Source organism: Electrona antarctica (assembly GCF_951216825.1).
Source record: "Electrona antarctica genome assembly, chromosome: 13".
Taxonomy (NCBI): domain Eukaryota; kingdom Metazoa; phylum Chordata; class Actinopteri; order Myctophiformes; family Myctophidae; genus Electrona; species Electrona antarctica.
This window is the reverse complement of record NC_136794.1, coordinates 27,679,876-27,706,830: the sequence shown is the minus strand read 5'-3', so window position 1 is coordinate 27,706,830 and position 26,955 is coordinate 27,679,876. Positions and strand designations below refer to the sequence as shown.

Genomic DNA, 26,955 nt, shown 5'->3' with positions numbered 1-26,955 from the left:
TCCATAGGGAACCACTGCCAAAGTGAATATATAATGAATGCATCACGACCGGCTCCATAAATAAACCTGTTTATCGTTATGCATAATTCACATGAACATTTATAACGAATGTTATGTTTTATAAGCACATTATAGACCTGACAAAAAATAAAACAGCGGGTCCTTCAAATAAAATAAAGGGTTAGGCAGGACTCTACGATGTGATTGGTCACTGATGTGATGATGTCAGACAGGTTTATGACTCAAACTGTCCGTCCGTCAGCCTGCATGGGAACCAAGTTGCACTGTGTGTGATTGCACAACTTCTGTTTCTGCATCATTTAACCTCATATTATGGAATAGTGGAACAGTTACCAACACACGCACACTATGGAAGTAAACTAGCACGCACGCATCTTGTTTTATGGAACTGTAGTACGTCAGTGTTCTGACCTCTGTTGCTCCTCGTAAAACATACTGTGTGTGTGTGTGTGTGTGTGTGAGAGAAAGTGTGTGTGTGAGTGTGAGAGTGTTTTCACCTCCTTCCTCCACTTCTCTTCATTAAAGTCCAAATTAACAGATGCTTGTGTTCATCAGTGTGGTGCCTCCTGCTGGTGGCTCCTTCGTATTGTAGGTAAAAACACGCGGTTATATTATATTGATTGTATACCACTTCAACCCCACCTTGTGCTTCCAGCTGCTTGAAAAGCTGTTATATTCAAAGTCAAAGTCGTACGATTAGTCACACACATTACCGCAGTGAAATTTGTTCTCCGCATTTGAAGCATCTCTTGGAGCGGTGAGCCACAGTCAAGGAGCCACCGGTGAGCTGCACTCAGGAGGCATTGACTGTGTCCACATTTTTACAGTCTTTGGTCGAACCCCGACCTCCCAGTTTCAGGGCGGACACTCTAACCACAAGGCCACCGTCTGGTGATCCATGTACCACTTCAACCTCACTTTGTGCTTCCAGCTGCTTGAAAAGCGTCTGGACAACATGTTCACGTACCTCTACTAGCGACCGGGGTCGACACTTTTTCCTCATTGGCTGCCTCCTCTAAGCCAATGGGAGACTTATGGGCCTATACCCATAGAACCCATAGGCTATAGTCTGAACGGCATAAAACGTCGCAATGTGAGGCCGTATATAGCGTCGTAGTCCCGCCCCCTTTCATGACGACGACAGGCCCGGAAGAGAATTCCCCATTAATTTTGTCCATAGATGTTTCAAAAAGTATTTATTTAAAGACCTTTTAAGCCTCTGACAAAGCCAACTCTTGTTGTGACAAATCATGACAATAAACAACGTTTTGGGTAGATCAAATAATTACAAAGAAGAGAATTTTTTGTTGTTGTTTTTCTTCTAATTATTTGATCCACTTGGCCTAGACTCTTCTCCCTTCTCTAAAACACCCTGGACAACGCTCCACACCTCCTAGACTCTTCTCCCTTCTCAAAACACCCTGGACAACGCTTCACACATCCCAGACTCTTCTCCCTTCTCTAAAACACCCTGGACAACACTACTAAGTCCCAGACTCTACTCCCTACTCTAAAACACCCTGGACAACGCTCCACACATCCTAGACTATTCTCCCTTCTCTAAAACACCCTGGAAAATGCTCCACACATCCTAGACTCTTCTCCCTTCTCTAAGACACCCTGACAACGCTCCACACGTCCTAGAATCTTCTCTCCCTTCTCTAAAACACCATGGACAACGCTCCACACATCCCACTCTTCTCCCTTCCCTAAAACACCCTGGACAACGCTCTACACCTGCTACTCTTCTCCCTTCCCTAAAACACCCTGGACAACACTCTACACCTCCTAGACTCTTCTCCCTTCTCTAAAACACCCTGGACAACGCTCTACACCTGCTAGACTCTTCTCCCTTCCCTAAAACACCCTGGACAACACTCTACACGTCCTAGACCCTTCTCCCTTCTCTAAAACACCCTGAACGCTCCACACATCCCACTCTTCTCCCTTCTCTAAAACACCCTGGACAACACTCCACACAGCCTAGACTTGTCTAGGCCACCAGAACTGCAGACTCACTCACTCCCACTTTTCCGCTGTAATCTGAATTCACCTCTTCAGACTCCAACTCAGCCCCTGAGCACTTGATCTAGATGTAGATGTGATGACAAAGCAGGCATTACCTTGCTCATTTGTTCCCATGGTTTTGTTACATTAGGTGGCGTGTTTTTTTTTGACCACACTGTTTAACGTGTTCCTTCCACACGCTACGTCCAACTGGGGAAACTCCCCTGTCAGGAGAAAAGAAGCAGCTTGGACTCCTCATGCATAGAAGGAAGCATGAGGTCAGTCCACTGCTCTTCCCAGGTTGACAGAGGAAGTGTAGCACCCAGGATTACATTAGATAATTGACACTGGGTGAAAAAATGGGTTGCAAAATCGTGGGATAAAAAGAAAAGGAAAGCATGTAATTGAGACATGTGTGTCAAACATTGCTAAATTGTCAAATATTACCCAAAAAAAGACGGCAACTTAGACTTAGTAAAAACCAAAAGCGGAACCGAGTTGCAACTGTACTTGGACTACTCTCCTCCCTCCCCCCCCCCCCCACCCACTCTGGGTGCAATTCAAAGGGAATTCAAAGGGGAAACAGTGGCCTCTTTCAACAGTCTGTCTCCAGAGACTATGGTACAAGTGGTTAAATATCTAATAAACAAACAGTGAAACCGTCAATAAAAAAATGAATGTTTATTCACAACAGTTTAAAAATCAAATGACAGCTGTGTGGAGTGTGTGTGTGTGTGTGTTGGTGTGTGTGTGTGTGTGTTTGGTGCGTGTGGTGTGTGCGCATGTGTGTGTGTGTTTATTGTGTTAAAATGTACCACCACCACCACCAGTTCTCAACCAGTAACAGACAATAGATTTATAACAAACCAGTAACTTACAGTAGTGCTGCTCATCCAGCCAATAACGTGAGCTGGACTAGAGGACTATTATGGGATGAAAACATTGGTAACGCTTTACTTAAAAGGTGAGGTCGGGAGGGGCTGAGCAAGGAGCTGCCCAGCAACGGCCGTTTCCAAAATAATGATTTTAGCGATTTAGCGGTTTTCTATCAACAAAAAATAACTTTAGACACCCCACCACGTCCTTAGCGCCCCGCGGTTTTGATAAAACGTGTGTGGACGTCCTGGGCATCAGAAAGTGTTATACAGGCCTGAAAATGAATGGGGTCGGGAACGATGGAACCGGAAAATGGCCGCCACTGCCCTGTCCTATAATAGATCCGACCGTTAAGTAAAGTGTTACCTCACCCCCTGAAAACCTCCCGTCCTTCTGTGTGTGTATGTGTGTGTGTCAGTGTGCACGTACACTATGTACAAAAGTAATGTACGTGCACGTATGCAGTTCATTCCGTCCGTCAGTGTCAACCAATCACAGATCAACTTCCTGCCTCTCCTCGTCCAATCGCGACAGGCTCCAGGCATCACGGCTCCTCCCCCTGCCCTCAGAGCTCATCCTTGAGAGAGAGAGAGACACAGACAGACAGACAGACAGACAGACAGACAGACAGACAGACAGACAGACAGACAGACAGACAGACAGACAGACAGACAGACAGTATCTGGTCAATCCAACCATTTATTAATCCATTTAGACCCGAGGACACATCTGTGTCACCTTATTCATAGCTTTGAACCACTTTAACCATTTATTTTAAACTTGAGCTGTTGGAAAAATAGCAGATCTATATGATCGTACATCTGCTATTTAAAACAATTGAAAACATCTTTGAATGTTTTTTTAACTCAAATCTTTGCTTCTGGGGTCCCTGGAACAACATATTTACATATGGGTGTCTGTGGCCAATTACATATAATTTTATGGGGTCTTTGAGAACCACTGACATAGAAACATAGGTTTTTCAGAAAACAGCCATGATTTAGAAGACATTTTGTAGAATCTGGTCTCAGGTCTTAATGGGTTAAATCAGTTTTTCCCACTTAATTAATGAAAGGTTTAGTTCAGCCAGAACAGGCTGAACTAAACCTTCAGCCAGGGCCAACATCCACTCAGCCTCGTGCCAGTTCAAACATGAATACAGTTCCTTTGTCCCATCGACTGACAAAGAGGGGTTTCCCAGCCCAGACAGCAGGGGTTTCCCAGCCCCAGACAACAGGGGTTTCCCAGCAAAACCTCAAACTGCTTTCCTTAAAACAAGTGGATGAGTGGCAGTGGTCATAAAGATGACCAGCGCCCTGTGATGACCGCATGCAGCTATACGCAGCATAAAGATGACCAGCGCCCTGTAATGACCGCATGCAGCTTACGCAGCATAAATCGACATTTTTTCCAAGGCCAAAAACGATCGGGTGTTCACGCTCGGCTTGATGGGAAACGCCGCGCGAGGCCAGGGCGTGTGCACGCATGAGCGTCTGTGAAAACAACCGCTCTTTAACTGATCCTCTGGCTTCACAAGACAGGAGATTATTATTATTATCATGCTGCTCAAGTGGTTAGGAGAGTTTTATGGTCTGTCCTGGAACGGAACGAACAGGCTGGCCGGCCCAGCTCGCTCGTTTTTTTGGACCTCAGTTGTTTTGGAGAGAATTCTGCTGCTGCGAAAACAGCAACACCACACCACAAGGGCCAATATCCCACCGCGGGCTGTTGGGTTAGGTCACCGTGACCCTTATTAGGGCTGGAGTGTCCCCTCCATGCGACCTTATGATCTTAAGCTCCTAACATCGTCTTTTACCTCATTCTGAGCCCTAAAGCCACTAAAGACCGCGTACGCATGCAGAGTTTGGGGATTTTGGCTACTTCTACCATGGAAGCAAGCAGTGGCTAGCTACGGAAGCTAGTATTATTAATTCTGGATTAATACTGTTTTATCAAATCTCGTGTACTCGTGTTTGGCAAAGGAGGGTTTAATAGCTAAACAAAAGATATCTCGTGGTTTCACACAGATTCGGAATAGGGCTGGAGTGTCCCATCCCTCTATATGACCTTATGAGGGCTGGAGACAATAATTAGTAATGTGTACTTTTTGAATACCGTACTTTAGCATTTATTTACTACATATGTTGTGCACCACTCATGAGCAGACGTTGCTTTACAAAGAGGGAGGACCGGAGAAGAAAACAAGCAATGAGATGAGGAAAACTAGGGCGATAATTCTGATAAATGATTCTCCCAAACAGCTCATGATGTTTGTGTTCTCCATCTGACGTTTTGTTTCGTGTAAACTTTGTGTTCCTCTGCTCGACGACGCAGACCCAAACAAACACGAGCCTGCATGGGACGCCCGGGCTGTCCTCTTCAGCACTGGACAAATGTACTCACTCTAAGTAAAACTACCAATACTGCAATGTAGAAATACAATATGTTAAGTGAAAGTTCGGAATTCAACATTTATTTGAGTAAAGATAAAAGTATTGGCTTCAAAATGTACTTCAAGTAGAAAGTAGTCATTGTGCAGAATGTCCCATTTCAAGTTTTCAAAAAAATGACAAACAATGTTGAGCTTGTAGATCTGCTATTTTCAAATGGCCGAAATGTATATAGGGGCTGAAGTGGTTACTGTATGTTGTAATAATAATCCAAATCTACAAAGTAACTAGTAACTAAAGTTTTAAAACAAATGTAGTAGAGAAAAAGTACAGGATCTGAGATGTAGTTGAGTAGAAGTAAAAGTAGGCCTAGTGAAAATTGGAATTACTCAAGTACAAAATACTTCAGAATAGTACTTAAGTACAGTACTTAAGTAAATGTACTTTATTAATTACTTTCCACCACTTGGACACACTCTTCTCCTCACACCCACACCACTTAACCCATTAAGACCTGAGCACCACGCTCTACAAAATGTCTTGTTTTAGTTTTCTAAAACAAGAAAAACGTATGATTCAAGGACCCCCCAAAATGATATGTATTTGGCAACGTGCGTGCAGGATCGGGATGTAGGTGTTTCTTAACCTGACTCCGCCAGATTGCGGCAGTATTGAGTTCACAAGTTCCCTCCTACCTTGATCTGGTCTCTCTCAAGCAGAAACGATAAACAGGAAGCAGCGGGACAAAAATCTGATGTCTCCATAATCATTTCGAGTTGTAGTCATAATCATTTCATATTTTGTGCTAAAATATGTCATCAGTCTCGTGTTGATCCCGCCTCTAGCGGCCGGATACGGCCGCATATCGCTCTGATCAGATTTTGTTCGGAGTACATCGTCTCTGCCCGAGAGAGACCAGATGGGAGCAGGAGGAGGCACTCACTGCTGCTGCCTGGCGGAGTAAGGTTAGGTGTTTCTACCATGCGAGTAAAAATAAAAAATAAAACATTATTTTGAATGCGGGATTAATGCTTATTAATCAAATCTGGTGATCTCGTGGATGGCACAGCGGGGTACAGTAGCTATTCACGAGATGATCTCGTGGATGGCACAGCGGGGTACAGTAGCTATTCACGAGATGATCTTGTGGATGGCACAGCGGGGTACAGTAGCTATTCACGAGATGATCTCGTGGATGGCACAGCGGGGTACAGTAGCTATTCACGAGATGATCTCGTGGATGGCACAGCGGGGTACAGTAGCTATTCACCAGATGATCTCGTGGATGGCACAGCGGGGTACAGTAGCTATTCACGAGATGTTCTCGTGGATGGCACAGCGGGGTACAGTAGCTATTCACCAGATGTTCTCGTGGATGGCACAGCGGGGTACAGTAGCTATTCACCAGATGTTCTCGTGGATGGCACAGCGGGGTACAGTAGCTATTCACCAGATGTTCTCGTGGATGGCACAGCGGGGTACAGTAGTTATTCACCAGATGTTCTCGTGGATGGCACAGCGGGGTACAGTAGCTATTCACCAGATGTTCTCGTGGATGGCACAGCGGGGTACAGTAGCTATTCACGAGATGTTCTCGTGGATGGCACAGCGGGGTACAGTAGCTATTCACGAGATGTTCTCGTGGATGGCACAGCGGGGTACAGTAGCTATTCACCAGATGTTCTCGTGCCACAGATTGCGTTAAAGCTTCAAATGTAAAATGAACAAGGGCGCTTTCCCGGCGTTAAAGTGTTAAGAGGCAGTATTAGCGAGGCTGGCGGTCTGTCGTCACATCACTGTATAGTATACAGTTTATAACCAACTATCAACAGTCCTGAATATAAAGATACATTAATAGCCCTGTATATATAAATACATCAGAGATAAATCTAATAAAAGGGCTGGCCGCGCCGACAGGAAAGGGAACATTATAAAAAAGCAATGGTTCTCAAAGTGAGGTTCCGGCCCGGGGGGGGGGGGGGGGGGGACCTCCCGCAGGTCCTTGGGGGGGTTCCAGGTGGTCCCCTTGGGGAGGTTCCAGGTGGACCCCCCACCGGGGTCCTTGGGGGGGTTCCCCCCACAGGGGTCCTTGGGGAGGTTCCAGGTGGACCCCCCACAGGGGTCTTTGGGGGGGTTCCAGGTGGTCCCCCCACAGGGGTCCTTGGGGAGGTTCCAGGTGGTTCCCCCCACAAGGGTCTTTGGGGGGGTTCCAGGTGGTCCCCCCACAGGGGTCTTTGGGGGGGTTCCAGGTGGTCCCCCCACAGGGGTCCTTGGGGAGGTTCCAGGTGGTTCCCCCCACAGGGGTCTTTGGGGGGGTTCCAGGTGGTCCCCCCACAGGGGTCTTTGGGGGGGTTCCAGGTGGACCCCCCACAGGGGTCCTTGGGGAGGTTACAATGATTTTAACCACGTCTTCTACTTTGGTTCTTGGAACCTGCGTTTTTGAGCAAAACAAGCTTGATTTGCGGCTCATTACAAAATGCATGTTTTGGGTGAATTAATTACATAACATTCGTGGTACATGTTACATCACATAACCGAGCCTGGCGGCCTGACGCGGGTTCGACCCCCGATCCCGACAGCCTTTGCCGAGTGTCTTCCCCCATCTCTCTCCCCATTTACTTTCAACCTATCAATGAAGGCAGAAAAAGCCAAAAAACTAGATGGCACCAGATGGCAGTGAATGAGTTGAGCTCAGTAGAAGTGGTTCTACTACCGTACGGTTCCTTGTTGTGTAACTTGTGTAAGGTGTGTGTGCGAGTGTATGTGTGTACCTTGTTTTGTAACCACGGCGCCATCTGTTTCAGTCTCTGTCTGAGCAGATCAGCGATAGTGTTGGCCTCACGGCTGTTGACGGGCTCACCGGTACTGGAACGGTCACTCTGGAGACACACACACACACCCACACACCACACACACACACACACACACACACACACACACTATACTTTTGTCTGCAGAGATTATATATGTATTGTGTGTGTGTGTGTGCGTGCGTGCGTGCGTGCGTGCGTGCGTGCGTGCGTGCGTGTGTCTCTCTCACCGCCTTGGTGGTCAGGTAGGGGTAGAACCTGACAGTGGGGTAGGCCGTGATGCCAGCTGAATTGCAGATCTGGTAATGAGCCTGGCAGTCCACCTTCCCTGCACGCACCTCCCCTTTCATTATCTGACAACCGCACACACACATACCTACCCTTTAATTATCTGACAGCCACACACACAAGCATGCACCCGCCCTTTAATGATTGAATTATCTACAAGCTCGTAGCGTGGCACTCGGTAGATCTGCGATTTTTTTCAACAGCTAAAGTATAACATAATGCTTAAAACACCAAAAGGGGTTCCTGTCCTGAATGAGTTCAGCGGTACTCACCCTGGCCAGGAGTTCAAACTGAATGGGTCAAGTGGTACTCACCCTGGCCAGGAGTTCAAACTGAATGGGTTAAGTGGTACTCACCCTGGCCAGGAGTTCAAACTGAATGGGTTAAGTGGTACTCACCCTGGCCAGGAGTTCAAACTGAATGGGTTCAGTGCATGGTACTCACCCTGGCCAGGAGTTCAAACTGAATGGGTTTAGTGGTACTCACCCTGGCCAGGAGTTCAAACTGAATGGGTTAAGTGGTACTCACCCTGGCCAGGAGTTCAAACTGAATGGGTTAAGTGGTACTCACCCTGGCCAGGAGTTCAAACTGAATGGGTTAAGTGGTACTCACCCTGGCCAGGAGTTCAAACTGAATGGGTTAAGTGGTACTCACCTTGGCCAGGAGTTCAAACTCGGGGCCGAATTGTAGACAGGGCTGACACCAGGGGGCGTAGAAGTCCACCACCCAGTGGTCTGACCCCGACATCACCAACGACCTGAAGGTGTCTGGAGTCAAGTCTACCGACTGCCTGGGTAGAGAACTGCAAGCACGCACACACACACACTTTATTTATGTCCACATAAGTGACACAAATCGTTGCTGTCAGGCAAAATCTCCAACTTTTTGTGTTTTTTGGTAAATTAAAGTCCTACTTGATCAAACTACAGCGTTACAGAGAAGCATCAAAAGTGGCAGATCCACAATCGACGTTTTAAGTATATCGATTTTACAATTTTTGGGTTTTTGACCCCCACACACACAATTTTTGTTCTACTGGATCTCTTCTCCACTAGTCCCTCCCTGACATTTAGTTCTACTGGATCTCTTCTCCACTAGTCGCTCCCTAACATTTAGTTCTACTGGATGTCTTCTCCACTAGTCCCTCCCTAACATTTAGTTCTACTGGATCTGTTCTCCACTAGTCCCTCCCTAACATTTAGTTCTACTGGATCTCTTCTCCACTGGTCCCCCCCTGACATTTAGTTCTACTGGATCTCTTCTCCACTAGTCCCTCCCTAACATTTAGTTCTACTGGATCTCTTCTCCACTAGTCCCTCCCTAACATTTAGTTCTACTGGATCTCTTCTCCACTAGTCCCTTCTTGACATTTAATTCTACTGGATCTCTTCTCCACTAGTCCCTCTCTAACATTTAGTTCTACTGGATCTCTTCTCCACTAGTCCCTCCCTAACATTTAGTTCTACTGGATCTCTTCTCCACTAGTCCCTCCCTCACATTTAGTGTAAAATTAAACCAAATGGACCCTTATAGATCTTTAAAATATGTAAACAACCCGATATTTATGGAACCGTTCACATCCATTAATTTGGTTTGAAGAGTAAGTAAGTAAGTACATTTTATTTATAAAGCACCTTTCGAAACAAGGTTACAAAGTGCTGTACAATGACACAATATGATCAATCAAATTAAAGTACAACAAGCAATACAACCAAACAAGGTCAAGAAGGTCAAATAACATCGGGAAAATGTTTCCGAAATAAAAACGTTTTCAACAGACTCAGCGTTTTTTAAAGTGAAAGGTAGGGCGTTCCATAATGTAGGAGCAACTACTGCAAAAGCACTGTAACCCTTTGTCTTTCGCTTAGTCCCAGGGAGAGAGAGAGAGAGAAGGATATATGTGTGTGTGTGTGTGTGTGTGTGTGTGTGTGTGTGTGTGTGTGTGTGTGTGTGTCTGTGCGTGCGTGCGTGTGTCTGTGCGTGTGTGTGTATGTCAGGTACAACTCTTACCTCAAAGCCCACATCCTCAGTGACTGTGCATCTCGATTCCAACCGTTATAACTCCTACGCACACACACACCATAATTAGTATTTAAAACTGTTAATTAACATTTATAGCAGTCAGAGATTCTCAGTTTAATTTGTGTTGACGCTTAAAGGAGAAAATATCCTGGAACGAGTGGTAGAGGTGAACATTTTCATAACTCCATCCTGAGTCGACTGCAGCTCTGAGCGTGACCCGTGGGGTTTTGCGGTAAATTGCTTATTTTATCACTCTAAAAAGATATATATATTTTTTCATAACACAAATCTCTCCACAATGTTTGTGTCCCAAATGGGCCGCCGTTGTGGACTACAGTGGCCCAAAGGGGACTCTGGATGAAATCACGGGTGAGACTTCCGGAACTTCAGTGGAGATCATGAAAAATAATAATTTTTGAGCAATATAAATAAATTATTAACACTTTGACTCCTGAACACGAGTTACACGAGTTAATTGACTGTAGAACACTTTCCCTCCTGTTCGCGAGTTGCCCGAGTTATGTTTTCATTGTTTAATCCACGTTTTTAATCAGTTTTAAATCATACAAGACAGAGTGGGATGCGAGGACTTGCATCGCACACTGTCCCGGGCAGCGCACCCCACACGCCTCCGCCTCCCAGTTCTTCTGCGTGTGTGTAGTGTCAACACATACAGAGATGACAGATCAGAATCACACACACACACACACACACACACGCGATAGAGTTTTGGTTTGGAATGAACATAATGTATAATAATTAGGCATGCATCGCTTTGCTTAAAACACTGAATTATATAAAAAACGCAATTGGAAAAAGCGTACACCGGCTCCCATGCATTTGTTGAAGAGACATCTATAAATTTTCAAATTATATTGTTATGATCGCTTTGGCTAAAACGCTGAATCCCGCGGATAAAGTAGGCTATGTACATATATAACTACAGGCATTAATAACTACAGACATTAGTCTACCACATATGTACAATAATAGCCTATACATTTAACAAACAAGCTTGATTGACATTTGTAAATAGGTCAATACAAAAACTGCTACGAGGATAAAACTAGAAAGGCACTATTAGGCGTCTTTACATCAGGTATAAAGTAAAAGGAAAACGTGACAACCGTATGGAAAAAGGGGTAGAAGAACTGGGAGGCGGAGGCGCGGGGGGTGCGCTGCCCGGGACAGTGTGCGTTGCAAGTCCTCGCATCTGCGAGTGGGATGATGACATCATCGCAAAAAGGTCCGTCGCTCAGAGTGATGAAAATATTCACGTGTACCACTCTTTCTTGGTTCAATTAATTGCAATTTGCGGATTCAAATAAAGAAATAAAATGTGTGTGTGTGTGTGTGTGTGTGTGCACTCACATGTAGTGTTGAGGGGAGTGTGTGTTGGGGTACAGTCGTATTTCGGGGTAAGCCCTCACCCCCTCAGAGCGACACAGAGACTGATGCTGCTGACAGTCCACCGAACCCACCGCCACCACATCTGTCAACAGCTACACACACACACACACACACACACACACACACACACACACACACACACACACACACACACACACACACACACACACACACACACACACACACACACACACACACAAAAAATAGTCTGTGTGAGCACAATAATTATAGCTCTTCAATGTCGTCAAAGTGTGACTATTATAGTAACGACCTCAAAGACATATGATATTGCAGCAGTAGTTGTCAAACTACCAAAGTCCGCCAAATAGATATATATCCCCCCTCCCCCTCAATCTGAAAATGGTTTGCGCCAGGAGATAAAGAACACATTCAAGATTTTGCTAAAATGCTAAAAAATAGAAAACAAGAATTGATGACATCATTTAATTACCAGTGCTGCCTTATATGCCATGGCTGAGAGGTCGGCTAGAGGAAAAAGGTGTGTGGTTGCCTAGAGACGAGGCAGCCAATCAGGACAATAGGTTGTCAGTACAGCCAATGAGAAATATATGTCTCAACTACAGCAAGTGGGCGTGAAAGCACAGCAGAGAGAACATTGACCAGCTGTGCTTTCACAGCAGCTGGCAAAAAGAAAAGAAAGCAGATACAAGCAGTACATCTGCTAATATTGAATAACCAACATGAAATATGGATGAGGCACCGCCCCCCCCAAGGACCCCAGGGGGTCCCCGGACCCCACTTTGACAACCACTGTTATATTATTGTATGTTGACAGGTACTAGCAACTGTTGTGTTTGACATAGTCATTTGTTGTAAAAGCCTGCCACCTTGTGGCCAGACAAAGAGTAACACATAGCTACTTTTTAGCTTGAGACCTGACACACATTATATCAGGAGAGAGTACCCACTTATCAGCTTCAATGTTACAGTGTTCCAGTTCCATTTCTGTCATTCTGTCACTGCTCATTCCTCGGTGTCATCACTTGCAGCCTGTGTGAGTTCTCTATCCTGATAAAAATGTATTTTCTGTTTAAGACCTGAGGCCGATTCTACAAAAAATGTCTTCTAAATAGACAATATTCTGAAAAATGTTTCTATGTCAGTCGTTCTCGTTCTCAATTTCATGTCAAGGAATATATGTAATTGGCCACCGATCACCATCTGAAAATAAGTAATAAGTTAATAAGTTGTTACAGTGACCTCCCAGAAGCAAAGATTTGAGTTAAAACGTTCGCTCTGAAATAATATATATTCAAAGATTTGCGCCACATTTTCAAGGTTTTTCAAAAATAGCAGATCTACAAGCTCATGAACTTGTAGGCATACGCATGGCCATACTTGGGCCATGCGTATGTGTGTAATAATGAGGCTTAATATCCCATACCCTGGACATGCATATGTGTGTAATGAGGGTTAATATCCCATACCCTGGACATGCATATGTGTGTAATGAGGGTTAATATCCCATACCCTGGACATGCATGTGTGTGTAATGAGGGTTAATATCCCATACCCTGGACATGCGTATGTGTGTAACGAGGGTTAATATCCCATACCCTGGCCATGCGTCTCCACTCAGGCTTCAGGGCCTGACAGGGTCCACACCACGGAGCGTAGAAATCCACCATCCACAGCTCCCCTCCAGACCCACCTGAAACACACAACCAACACAATATATATAATATATAAAACCATCCACAGCTCCCCTCCAGACCCACCTGAAACACACAACCAACACAATATATATAATATATAAAACCATCCACAGCTCCCCTCCAGACCCAACTGAAACACACAACCAACAGGGTACCAGTGGTGTCATGCGTACAACGTAGAACGCAGTACCACGCCGTGGTACCAGTAAACTTTTGACGTGCTCGCGCAGGGACGGAACGGAACGGTGCATGTGCGTGCACGCTAGAACGCGTCCCCCTAGATTCAAGAGAAGACGCACCTAATCAACCTCGTGTCACCAGACTTTCCAAGACGCGTGCAGTGTGCAGTAAAGATGTTTGTCTGACTATTTTAAGTCTACTTTTGTGTTTGTGTCTAATAGGCTTAGGCTATATCAGCTGTTCTGTGTGTTCGGTGTTCTGCCATGCGCACATGCGTGCGTGCACGTGGCGTCATCAAAACGCTGTGGTACCAGTAAAAAAAAAACACCATGACACCACTGGAGGGTACCTACCCTAGGGGACATGGGGAGAACATGTGAGGGTACCTACCCTAGGGGACATGGGGAGAACATGTGAGGGTACCTACCCTAGGGGACATGGGGAGAACATGTGAGGGTACCTACCCTAGGGGACACAGGGAGATCATGTGAGGGTACCTACCCTAGGGGACACAGGGATATCATGTGAGGGTACCTACCCTAGGGGACATGGGGAGAACATGGGAGGGTACCTACCCTAGGGGACACAGGGAGATCATGTGAGGGTACCTACCCTAGGGGAACGGGGAGAACATGTGAGGGTACCTACTCTAGGGGACACGGGAGGAACATGCAAACTCCACACAGAAAGGCCCTTTTGTCTTCTACTTGGAACTCTGTGGAAAATAGTAATATCTACAAGTTCACACATCACTTTACTACTAAACTACTATAGAAGTATTAGTCTTACCTTTAACTCTGTCTCTGAAGCTAAAAGGATCCAACACCACCACCAATGGACTGACCAGATCCTATAGACAGAGAGCGAGAGAGCGAGAGAGCGAGAGACACAGACAGACAGACAGACAGACAGACAGACAGACAGACAGACAGACAGACAGACAGACAGACAGACAGACAGACAGACAGACAGACAGACAGACAGACAGACAGACAGACAGACAGACAGACAGACAGACAGACAGACAGACAGACAGACAGACAGACAGACAGACAGACAGACAGACAGACAGACAGACAGTGTTGTTTCAATTCAATCCAGCCTGCTATCAACCGTTATCAGTTATCAACTAAATGGTAAATGGTGCATTTATATAGCGCTTTACATAGATTGTGCATTACATTCATCCATTCACACACACATTCATACACCGATGGCGGAGGAAAACGTGCAAGGCACCAACCTGCACATCGGGAGCAATTAGGGGGTTCAGACTAGAGTCTTGCTCAAGGACACTAACTCTGGGGGAGCCCAGGATCAAACTGGGAACCTTGCGGTTACTATCCGGCTGCTCTACCGGCTACTCTAGTACCCCATAGCCACTGCCGCCCCCCGGTGTGTGTGTGTGTGTGTGTGTGTGTGTGTGTGTGTGTGTGTATACACACCTGTATAAACTCCAGTATAGCGTCAGCAGAGTGATGGCCTTCATACTCATAGATGGAGGAACGGTTGAAGATGACAGTGGTCGGGTAGGCTTGAATGTTGTACTGCACACGCACACGTGCATTCGCGCGCAGACCCACACAGTCACACACGTGCATGAGCACACACGCACACACACAACAAGTTAACAGCAATTTAACATATCATCAAGCTTCAGAAAGTAGACAGGTAAACAGAAAGACAGGTACAGTGCTACTCAGCTCCTAATGAATGGTACAGTCCAGACAGACAGACAGACAGACAGACAGGTACCGTGCTACACAGCTCCTGGTGAATGGTACAGTCCAGCGTGCCAAACTTCATCTGTCCAGCCAATAGGATGGAAGCTTTCCTCAGTTCGGGGAGCAACGCTCGACACGGCGGACACCACTGTAAATTAAAATAACAATAATATGTCATCAGTGCCCATACCTGAGGTGGGGTTGGCGAAAGGGCCTTCCTGTGTGGAGTTTGCATGCGCTGATCTACAAGCTCAAAACGTGTCGCATTTTGCGACGCGTTTTGAGCTTGTAGATCAGCTATTTTTGATATATTTGAATTGAAATTCGGAATCATTTTTTGCTATTTTGAATTGGAAACCAGTTCAATTGCCTTTCAAATTCCTTTAAAGTTATGTTAACTTTATGAACAAAGTACAATTACATTGGACATCAAATAGACAATAACCTTTTAATACTGCTCATTAAACTACTAATTTAGACTGAAGTAAGTAAAATGTACTAGTCCTGAAAAGTTGCAATGCGAAAATGGAAGCCATCGTTTTTGTAAAAAAAAAAAGGTTAAAAGAAAAATCGATGTCACTGGTGGACGGGTTGCTAAACTGCCCTCCTATGAGACACAGACTGAGTAGAAAACAATTGTGCCATTTTATCATGATTATACTGAGGACCTATTATATGAAGATAGGTTGAAAAGTGGTCCTTTAAGAATGTGAATGTGGAGATTCTAACTTCTCGACAGTAAGTCCCACTCTGGACGCTAACATGTCAAAGCGTCCTTGGGCAAGACACTGAACCCCACACTGCCGCCAGTGAATCGGTCGGTGCCTCATGCTAGATCGCCACCGTTGGTGTGTGAATGTGGGAAGTGAGGACGCTGGCGCAGACTGTTCGCCGCTTCACCTCCCAATGTATGAATGAATGGACCATTGTAAAGTGCTTTGAGCACTACTGTACGTTGGAAAAGCGCTAATAAAAAATGCAATTAATTATTCATTCATATTATTAGGTTTGACTGACCGGAGCAAAGAAGTCCACCAACCAGGGCTCCTTCCCGTCAGACGGGAAGTTGTCGGGAAGCAGAGTGGTCACGTGACCTTTGACACTGTCTCTGGCGAAGCCCACGATGCTGTACAACACATCTTTACCTGGACAGACAGACAGACAGACAGACAGACAGACAGACAGACAGACAGACAGACAGACAGACAGACAGACAGACAGACAGACAGACAGACAGACAGACAGACAGACAGACAGTTTTAGTTACAAACTATGGCTGCCGCATTTTGAGTTGTAATCTGTCGGTTTTCTCTGGCAGGCCAGGAAGAAAAGTGCATGGCAGTGATCAAGCCGAGAGAAAGAATATAAGATGGTTAGGCCGTCACTCCATCTTCACTTGTCCCTATATGGAGCTTATACGTCTACCGTTAACAAGCGTGTTAAGACATTATTCATCAATCAATCAATGAAACGGAAGGTAAACTGACCATGATGTATTTCAAAGTGCTGAATGCCCAGGCCTTTGAAGACTGCCACACACGCTGTGTGGACGTACAGAGACTGGCACAGGTCTGCATCAGCAAGACAGTCCACCCTGCCAACCTAGAGACACACAGACAGGTAGATAGTCAGACAGACAGACAGACAGACAGACAGACAGACAGACAGACAGACAGACAGACAGACAGACAGACAGACAGACAGACAGACAGACAGACAGACAGACAGACAGACAGGCACCTGTATGTGGTCCTCTCTGAGTAGCGCCTGTAGTTTCTTGTACTCGTTGGAAGCCAGAGTCTTCTGTCCAAACGTAAAACTGACCAGCCAGCGATGTCCGGTCAGCTTGTTCTGCAACACACACACACACACGCGCACGCACGCACGCACGCACGCACGCACGCACATTTTTTATGGTTAATTTTCAAGTTACTTAACAGTACAACCACCTACAAGCTGGTAACAAAAACTAAAAGAAAAAGGAGTAAGAGACCATTTAGACCAAAATACTAAAAACGAAACAGTCGCTCTTTAGTATAAACTAAAGTAACAGTTTGACGGCCGCTAATTGTTTAATCCAGTGTTCCACCGTGCGTAAAACGCTATACCCGACATTTGTCATCTGGGCTGCTAGGGCTTCTGGGAAAATGAGCTCAATGTAAGTGGACGGGGGGTTGGTTTGGACTACAATGCCTCATGGAGGCGGATCCTGTAGCACATTGTAATGACCGCTGGTACCGATGATCAAAACATGGCGACGGACCATTTGTCGTTGAAAGCTGCAAATACTTCAGCGTATGCTCTAAAGGTAATAAAACAATCTCGGCAGCGTAGAATATTTGATTAAATAGCAGGTAACGCGTTTTATGGAGTCAAACTGGTATAGAACTGCAAATCATAGAATGTGCATTCACTGTATCACGATATGCACAATACCTCTGAAAAGACACATCGTGGAGACATTATATCGTCTCAGCGATATTTGTCACCACATACCGCCCACCACTCGTCGTAGTTTTAAGCCCAAACTACAGCAATGGGTCGCCATGCAACTCCTTGCAACCAAACGGTTGCGAGTAGACACATGTAGTTGCAAGCAACCATTCAATTGGGTCGACTTGCGTCTACATGTGTCTACTCGCAACAGGGCAAGAAAAGTAACGCACATCCTCCAATTGGTGCTGAGCCAAAACTGTAGAAACAGTAAACAATAAAAAGAAAGCAGGGGCTCGCAACTCACTTTAAGATGCTCCAAACTTTATTTAGAGACAGGCAGGTAAAAACTACTCGCAACAGGACATATATCACACCACTGGGACGAAAGCTAAAACAGTTTTGTTGCGTCTCTCGACCCTTTGGTGTGGTTTGGGCTTCAGTCGACGAAACAGAACCAGCACTGGGGCGAAGGTACCTTGAAGTTGTCTGCCGTCAGAAGCTCCAGGTCCGGCAGGTGTTCCATGACCTGACCGTAGATCTCTTTGCTGTCCAGAGTTTGGAGCCACTTGAACATGCCAACAACAATACACACAATACATTACACAATGGAACTAGGGATGTTAATAGTTAACTGATTGTTAAGAATTGGTTTTATTTAACTGCGGGTCCTTGACATGAAATAGGTTGAGAACCACTGATACAGAAACATGGTTTTTCAGAAAACTGTCATGATTTAGAAGACTTTTTTTTTAGAATCCGTCTCAGGTGTAAATGGCTTAAGGCCCACCATTTCGTAGTATGAATAGGCCATGAAAACTCTACAAGCTCTCAACAATTCTTTTGCCATTTGTTTTGGGGCAAAAGGACAAAATGCTTGAAAATGTTCACCTATAATCACATTGATTCATTATCGGGATGCCACATTGAAAGTGTTTAATTCTTTCTTTCCCATGTCCGTATATATACGTCCCCCGACGCTAGGTGGCGTCATATCCCAGGTCCGTATATATACGTACCCCGACGCTAGGTGGCGTCATATCCCAGATCCGTATATATGCGGACCCCAACGTATACTCCGTCTATATAATGGTTGAGTCCAACCGCAGCGTTTAACATTGGTCCGGTTCCTATGGCAACGCGCCAACGTCCCACCGTTCCAGCTATGGGATTGAAAATATAATCACGGTTTAAAGCAGTTGAAAGGAGGATTTTCAAACCTCCATAAGTCGGATTCCAGGAGAGCTGTCCTTGGTGGATCTTCTGCCATCCAAATTTCAGATTTAATTTGTGCCTTTGTACCGCGACGCTCCCGCCATGTAAAAGCTTCTGGCGAAAGATAAACAGTGTCTGCTTGTTCCAATGATACTAGAGTGTGTGTAGCGAGTGTGTGTGTGGGGGAGAGGGGCAAACTCCGACTTTTAAAGTGAACACGTATGGTGGCCCCTGGAACAGCTAGCAGCAATAAGAAGTTAACACTTAGCGCGCCATTGCCGACGATTAAAGTCAATTGAAGCCTAATTTTGATACTGACGCTTAACGCCATTGCCGACGGCCTTCGGCAATTGAGCTTTCATAGCGCGTTCGATTGCTCGAGCCAAAATGCTACTCACGTTAGCCGGTTAGCTAGCTGTGTTGTTAGCACAGCACTGGATCGCCCATTTTAGATCGTCGTCGCCATAAGAATCCATTCTATCCATTTCTTTCAATCGCCTGTATCTCCTATTCCTTGTCCCAGGTGGCATTTTTGGTCAAAACAGCGTTTCTTTGACGGCACAGAGCTGATGATCTAGAGCTCTCCGGAGCTCCGGCCTGGATTCACATTGTAAACAAGGCCCGCCTGGCTGTGTGAAAACTCCTAACTTAGGACTACTGTTTGTGGAGCGGAAATGGCGGCTTTTCAAAATAAGAGCTCAAATTTAAAAAAATGCTGGCGTGAATTAGATCCTAATTTTTCAATAAATGCTAACAGCCTAAGTGTTTTAATAAATAATTGGTTGCATACAATAAAATAAAACGTTATCTAAATGATAACGCGCGATGAAATGAGATTGATTCTGAGTCAGGGACAATATGCATAAAATAACTGAATTTAAGGTTAAACAACACTGTGTGTGTGTGTGTGTGTGTGTGCGTGTGCGTGTGCGTGTATTACCAGTTCACTGCCTTGTTTCTGCATGGAGCTTCCAGGTGGGAAGAATGCTGTGGAGCCACCGGTTACCTTGGAAACATAGCATAGTGTTACAAGGAAATACGTTCCCTTGTAAACATAGCATAGTGTTACAAGGAAATACGTTCCCTTGTAAACATAGCATAGTGTTACAAGGAAATACGTTCCCTTGTAAACATAGCATAGTGTTACAAGGAAATACGTTCCCTTGTAAACATAGCATAGTGTTTTAGGAAATACGTTCCCTTGTAAACATAGCATAGTTACATGGAAATACATGTTACAGAATTCAGTGGTTCCAAAACCTTTTAGCCTGTGAACCAAAACAGAAATTTGACTTGTGCCCAGGACCCAAACTAGTGAAAATAGCAGATCTACAAGTTCACAACGCGTCGCTTCGTGCTGCGAGGTTCCCAGTCCGATCCCTGTGAGCTCCTCCAGAGTTAGTGTCGAAGTTAGTGAGCAAGACACTGAACCCTAATTGCTCCTGATGAACAGGTTGGTGCCTTGCATGGTTTCGTCTACCTTCGTTGTTTTCAATGAATGAACATAATTTTGTTTTTGGGAAGGTTTTTTGAAAATGTGTTGAAATAATTGAAAACAAAATGTAGGACACCAAAAAAAAAAAAGTGACCCATAAAAATGTGTCCGTGATCCACAAATGGGTCCCGACCCACTGTTTGGGAACCAGTGTGTATATATGAGCAGTTGAGACGAATAACAGTCTAAGTCCATCATTTATTGTGACCCCCTCCCCGAAAAGGCCTATCTGTCCTGACCCCTTATCCATCATTTATACATTATGGATAATTACTATGGACTTGGACTGTTATTTGTCTCAACTCATGTTGTTTCTGCTTTATTATTATGCTTACCTGGAAACTGTCACAGAGGTTTGCTTGAGTACCGCAATCTATCCAGCCAACTTTAACAAGACCATCCTGCGCACACACACACACACACACACACACACACACACACACACACACACACACACACACACACACACACACACACACACACACACACACACACACACACACACACACACACACACACACACACACACACACACACACACACACACACACACACACACACACACACACACACACAGTTTATTTCTGAAATATAATTTACAGTAACCGTATACTTTTGTAATTGTCAACATCAATTATAATGTTACCTTACCAACATGCCAGCCAGCTTCTGTCTGGTTGAAGACTTCAGACAATCTGACACAGACAGACAGGTCAAACATTATGTAAATGAAACATTATAGATTATATATAGTGTGGTGTACTGTGAATGCGTGTTTGCGTGCATGTGTGTAGCATTTGTCAACACAGATCATAACTAGTAGAAATGCACTCTCTCGAGATGCACTTGCACCTTGCACACAAGTAGGCCATGTATGGCCTACTTGTGCGCAAGCAGAGCGCACCATGACGTGCGCTCACCACTGGCATCACCGCTTCCAAAAATGATATACCTCAAAACCTATCCATCCATCCATCTTCAACCGCTTATCCGTAGTCGTGTCGCGGGGGCAACAGCTCCACCAGAGAGCTCCAGACATTCCTCTCCAGAGCAACATTAGTAACTTCCTCCTGGGGGATCCCGAGGCGTTCCAAGGCCAGTGAGTCGATGTAATCCCTCCATCTGCGCCTTGGTCTGCCCCGAGGTCTCCTCCCAGTGGGACGTGCATCGAGGACCTCCCTAGGGAGACGCTCGAGAGGCATCCTAACCAGATGCCCGAACCACCTAAGCTGGCTCCTTTCCAGGCGAAGAAGCAGCGGCTCTACTCCAAGTCTCCCTCGCGTGACTGAACTTCTCACCCTCTCTCTAAGGGAGATGCCAGCCACCCGTCGGAGAAACCTCATTTCGGCCCCTTGTATTCGCGACCTCATTCTTTCAGTCATGACCCACACTTCATGACCATAGGTGAGAGTAGGAACGAAGATTGCTCGGTAGACAGAGACCCTAACCTAACCATAACCTCCCACGGAAGCAGCGCATCCCTCACCAACCTTAATCCAGTCATGAACCTTAACGCATCCCTCACCAACCTTAATCCGGTCGTTTTCCACACATCCCTCACCAAACTTAATCCAGTCGCCAACCTTAACGCATCCCTCACCAACCTTAATCCGGTCGTCGGACCAATGACTGTTCGGAAAAGCGTCCGCCTCCTGCTCTAAGTCCTAAAGCTCACTGCTGTCTGGGTACGACTGCTGCTCTGAGTCCCTATAGAGTCCCTATATAAGCTAATTTGAAGTACAGTGTCCGGTAGTGTCTACTGCCTGGTACAACTGCTGGTCTAAATCTTCTCTACTTTCAGTGCTACTAACTAATGTCTAATACAACTGCTGTTCTAAATCCTTTAGACCCGTTATTGACCTTATACCAAACTTGAAACGTACCTTAGTTACGTCACCAAGAATGGTGGTCCCTTATTGGCTGGTGTAGTACAAAAGACTTAAAACGTCCCCACGACTAAGCCAATGTGTGCATGCGTGCGTGCGTGCGTGCGTGCGTGCGTGCGTGCGTGCGTGCGTGCGTGCGTTACCTCCAGAGTCAGAGCAGAAGGTAATGATCCAGCCAATTCCTGATGAAAACGCTCGTTCTATCTCGGTGAACACGTTGCCTAGCAACATAAACAACATAAACAACACGAGAAAACAGAACCAAATGAGCAAAGTGTAGAACTAAAGAATAATACAAGGAGCATCATTAACTTAGCACAGCATAATAAAACTTTACATAGATGTGGATGTGCATGTGCCGTAGTCTGAAAACCCACCTCTTCAGACTACATCTTAGCCCGTAGCACTTGCCCTAGCCTCGACGAAATACAGGCATACCGGTATACAAAGGCTCAATTTTATGTAACTTAGATAGCATTTTATGTAGACATAGCACTCTATAGTGTATACGCATATAGTGCTGGTTCTGGACAACCGGCTATCCGACGCGGGGCACCGCACTCCCCGTGGGAGTGTGGAACGCGTGTGTCGAATTTGAAGTCGGTGGGGCGGAAGGTTCTCCATTTACGTGCATTACAGACGTACACACAGAGACGTGGCACATTTATAGATCGATGTGATTATGCTTAGTGTAAGTCACTCTAGGTAAGAGCTTCTGTAAATGCCTAAATCATGTGTGTGTGTGTGTGTGTGCATGCATGCATGCGTGCGTGCGTGCGTGCGTATAATACAGCAGTCCTTACCTTGCCACAGTTCCGTGACGGTGGTTTTAACCAACTGCATGGAGAACACGAGCAGACTATTCATGGAGCGGTCCCCAAAGTACTTCTCTGACTTCTGTGACGTCACCCCCAAAACGAGAGGAATGCCAGTTAAAACCAGTGGTGGAAAGCTAACAATGTGTCACCCTAATTTAGATCAAAACATGGGAAAGTGCTCATTTTACTGTTGTTTATTAGGGATGTTAATCGTTAATCGATTAATCGCCGCTAAAAAATTCTTCAATTAAACGTAACAGTTAAGAACAAATCGAAAATACTGCGGTTCTATCATTGGGCAGTTTTCTGTGAATGTGATGCTGTCTGCGTGCACGCGTGGCCGAGGAACGTACATGTGGTCCAGTTTTAAAAAAAGCCATATTTCCATATTTGGTCAGTACGAATGCAAATCTGCCATCCAAATGACTAGCCTAACCTGCTAGCTACTAAGCCTGGTAGCCAGTGCTCAGTGCGCCCCGTCGTGAGAGTTTTCAGACCGTTTTCACTGAAACCACGTGATGTACAGTATCATAATAATAATGATATTTTCGGGCGTGTCATTGGACGTTTAAAACGCTGCTTATCAACTAGCAAGTTAATCGATCGATTGACATCCCTTGATTTTCAGATGAGGGGTCCGTGGCCAAACACACTATACATTTGGGTGGCCCTTTGCACGAAAAAGTCTGAGTTGGCCCTGATCTTGCTTAGTTACCTGTCCAGCAGTGTAGATGTACAAACTGGGGTAGCTGTTGATGCCTTTACTGCGACACAATCGATTGTTGTCTCCGCAGTTCACCGCTCCGATCCTGATGACTCCTGCCATCTCCTTAGAAAACTCCCTCCACTGCTCACACACACACACACACACACACACACACACACACACACACACACACACACACACACACACACACACACACACACACACACACACACACACACACACACACACACACACACACACACACACACACACACACACACACACACACACACACACACACACACACACACACACACACACACACACACACACACACACACACGCGCACACACACACACACACACACACACACACACACACACACTCGTGTCATGTGTTTGTGTGAAACATGTGCACATGTGTGTCTCTATGTGTGGGTGTGTGTGTGTGTGTGTGTGTGTGTGTGTGTGTATTGTATGTATGGTACCGTGGGAGCCAGTTCATGGCAGTGAGAGCATCGTGGGTAATAGAAGTTTATGAACCAGATCTCCCCGGAGTTTACTGCCGCGTCTGAAACAAGAAAATATCATAGTTTTATTATCTATCTATCTATCTATCTATGCCGATAACCAATGTCAATATGATCTCATTATGTATTAAAAATATATAATTTTGTACATTCTGAACAAAGGCTTATAAACAGTGAATTTGAAAAAAGCAATGCCTCTTTATTCCAAAACTAGGGATGCACCGTTATTGAAATGTTGGCCCAAATCCCAAAATAAACAACTTGAATCTTTATTTCAAAATGTTCCAACTTGTTGACTCTTTTGAAAGCTTCCCCAGAAAACACTGATAGAATTTGCAGCCTTCATCATAACAAGAGGCTTTTTCAGGCTTTTTATCAGCTGCTTGGAAAGCAAGGTGGTCAATTTTCTCTCGGGATGGCTTTGACGACCAATTTCTCATTGGCTGCCGTAGTGACGACCTATCGTCCTGATTGGCTGCCTCGTCTCTAGACAACCAGACACTTTTTGCCTCTAGCCGACCTCTAAGCCAATGGGACAGCATTGCAGTCAGCAACAACCCATCGTCTAAACGACATGAACACTCAAAACATCTACAAGCTCCGACACTAGTTTGTATCACCCTATCCTTGTTTTTGTCACGTCACGCGCTAATGTTAGCCAATATCGGCCGATACAGATGTCAAGACCGATTAATTGCCCATCCCTAATCAAAATATAAGACTTCAGCACGTCTTATATATCACCATATGCAACAACAGTCATTCTCTCCTTCCTTACCAAAGTCGCCTCTGTCCAAAGTGATGATGTCCTCGTCATCGTCATAGATACCTAGACAGACAGACAGACAAGACAGACAGGTTTAAAAGGTCAGTGTTCCACAGACGAATCCATCTATCAAGACGAATCTGTTCCATCAATCATTTGGGGTTAACTTTCAACAATGTACTGACAATTACATCTAATATTGGATTCATTGCAAATGGACCACTAGGGGGCGAGCCCAACTCATTTGCGATGTTGTTTTTTTTGGGGGGGAACCTTATGCCCATACCTAACACCATGCCAAAAATCAAAAACTTGTCACCAAGGCAAGTGCACAATCTTGATGATTTTTGACAAATTCCCTCCCAGCTATTGTACGCTGTGACAGCTCTCAAAGTCTTTTACAGACAATACCAGTCAGTGGCCTTGTGGTTAGAGTGTCCGCCCTGAAACTAGGAGGTCGGGGTTCGATCCCCGGCCAGGTCATACCAAAGACTGTAAAAATGGGTTGGATTGGGGGGTCAAATCAACTAATCAAATGATTCCCGAGTGCAGCACGGCTGCAGCTCACCGCTCCTTGGCTGCGGCTCACTGCTCCAAGAGATGGGTTAAATGCGGAGAACAAATAGCACTGCGGTAGCGTGTGTGACAAATCGTAAGTCTTTGACTTTATATAGAGCAGGGGTTCCCAAACTGTGGTGCGTGCACTGCAGTCGTGCACCCCTTATGGTGCGCGAACGCCCTCTAGGGCAGGGGTCTGCAACGGTTTCTGTAGGAGGCCAAACGTGACAAACACTCTTAAGTTTTCCAATTTTGTAAAAATGTGTAGAATAAATATTAAGTTTCAACACATATGTCAACTAAAATTTGCGTCATAGCATGCGACATACTCGGCGCCGCGCCAACCAGGTGTCTATTATAAACAAACCGGTGGGTGTGTGAGGCCTGCTGCCTTGCTACGCTATGGCTTCTACAGGGAGAAAAAGAAAGATAGCCGACGAAAACAGAGGATTTAACAGTTCGTGGACAGAGGCTTTTGCCTTCACAGCCAATGCAGATTGACTGCCTGTATGTTTAATCTGCAATGAGAAGCTATCAAACAACAAAAAAAGTAACGTTGAAAGACATTTCCAGAGAAAGCATGCAAAATTTGCAGCTGACCACCCAGTTGGGAATGAGAGAGTGCTGTTGCAGAACTGCTGAAGAAAGTAGAAGAGAGCAAACACTCTTTTAAAAAGTGGATCGCATCTTCAAACTCCACCACTGCTGCTAGTTTCGTTGCAACCCGAGAGATAATAAAGCTTGGCAAGCCGCATTATAATGTGTACATTTTTCTCCAGATAGATTTTGAATTTATTTTTGGTCGAAAATGGCTCTTTCAACATCTTGGGTTGCCGACCCCTGCTCTAGGGGGTGCGTGACATGACGGCAAAATCTGGTAAAACACTAGTGCAAGGAGGTGTATAGTAGAGCAGCTGCGGGAGTATAGAGGGTATGCACATGCATAAAGTGAATGGCAAATCGAGTGGCAAAATTTGTGACAAAGTGAGTTTAATGTCGTTTATCGTCGTTTAATGCAATCAAATACAACGTTTCTGTTTGGATGTAATTGCTGTCAAGGCCAGAAAGTAGTTTTTGCCACTCAGTAGGCGTTCCTGGATAACTTCCGGGTTTGATGATGTCACACGCATACCCTCTATACAGCA

The 26,955-nt window shown here is 45.3% G+C and overlaps 1 protein-coding gene across 2 annotated transcripts in view; it reads right to left on the bottom strand.

Moving 5' to 3' along the window:
• Positions 1-2,694: 2,694 nt before the first annotated feature.
• Positions 2,695-26,955, bottom strand: part of dnajc10 (DnaJ (Hsp40) homolog, subfamily C, member 10) — a 29,083-nt gene continuing 4,822 nt past the window's right edge. For both annotated transcript variants that reach the window (XM_079519268.1, XM_079519269.1), the window contains 22 exons: positions 25,265-25,315; positions 24,445-24,527; positions 23,967-24,098; positions 23,237-23,330; positions 22,577-22,654; positions 21,199-21,242; positions 20,883-20,948; positions 19,993-20,058; positions 18,316-18,405; positions 17,145-17,255; positions 16,892-17,006; positions 16,422-16,549; positions 15,436-15,552; positions 15,126-15,227; positions 14,470-14,530; positions 13,402-13,496; positions 11,786-11,916; positions 10,403-10,456; positions 9,047-9,194; positions 8,335-8,457; positions 8,066-8,173; positions 2,695-3,481 (listed from right to left, as the gene is read on the bottom strand). In XM_079519268.1, the coding sequence (XP_079375394.1) occupies positions 3,470-3,481; positions 8,066-8,173; positions 8,335-8,457; positions 9,047-9,194; positions 10,403-10,456; positions 11,786-11,916; positions 13,402-13,496; positions 14,470-14,530; positions 15,126-15,227; positions 15,436-15,552; positions 16,422-16,549; positions 16,892-17,006; positions 17,145-17,255; positions 18,316-18,405; positions 19,993-20,058; positions 20,883-20,948; positions 21,199-21,242; positions 22,577-22,654; positions 23,237-23,330; positions 23,967-24,098; positions 24,445-24,527; positions 25,265-25,315 (2,009 nt within the window). In that variant the 3' untranslated portion in view covers positions 2,695-3,469. The remainder of the gene's footprint in view (positions 3,482-8,065; positions 8,174-8,334; positions 8,458-9,046; positions 9,195-10,402; positions 10,457-11,785; positions 11,917-13,401; positions 13,497-14,469; positions 14,531-15,125; positions 15,228-15,435; positions 15,553-16,421; positions 16,550-16,891; positions 17,007-17,144; positions 17,256-18,315; positions 18,406-19,992; positions 20,059-20,882; positions 20,949-21,198; positions 21,243-22,576; positions 22,655-23,236; positions 23,331-23,966; positions 24,099-24,444; positions 24,528-25,264; positions 25,316-26,955) is intronic.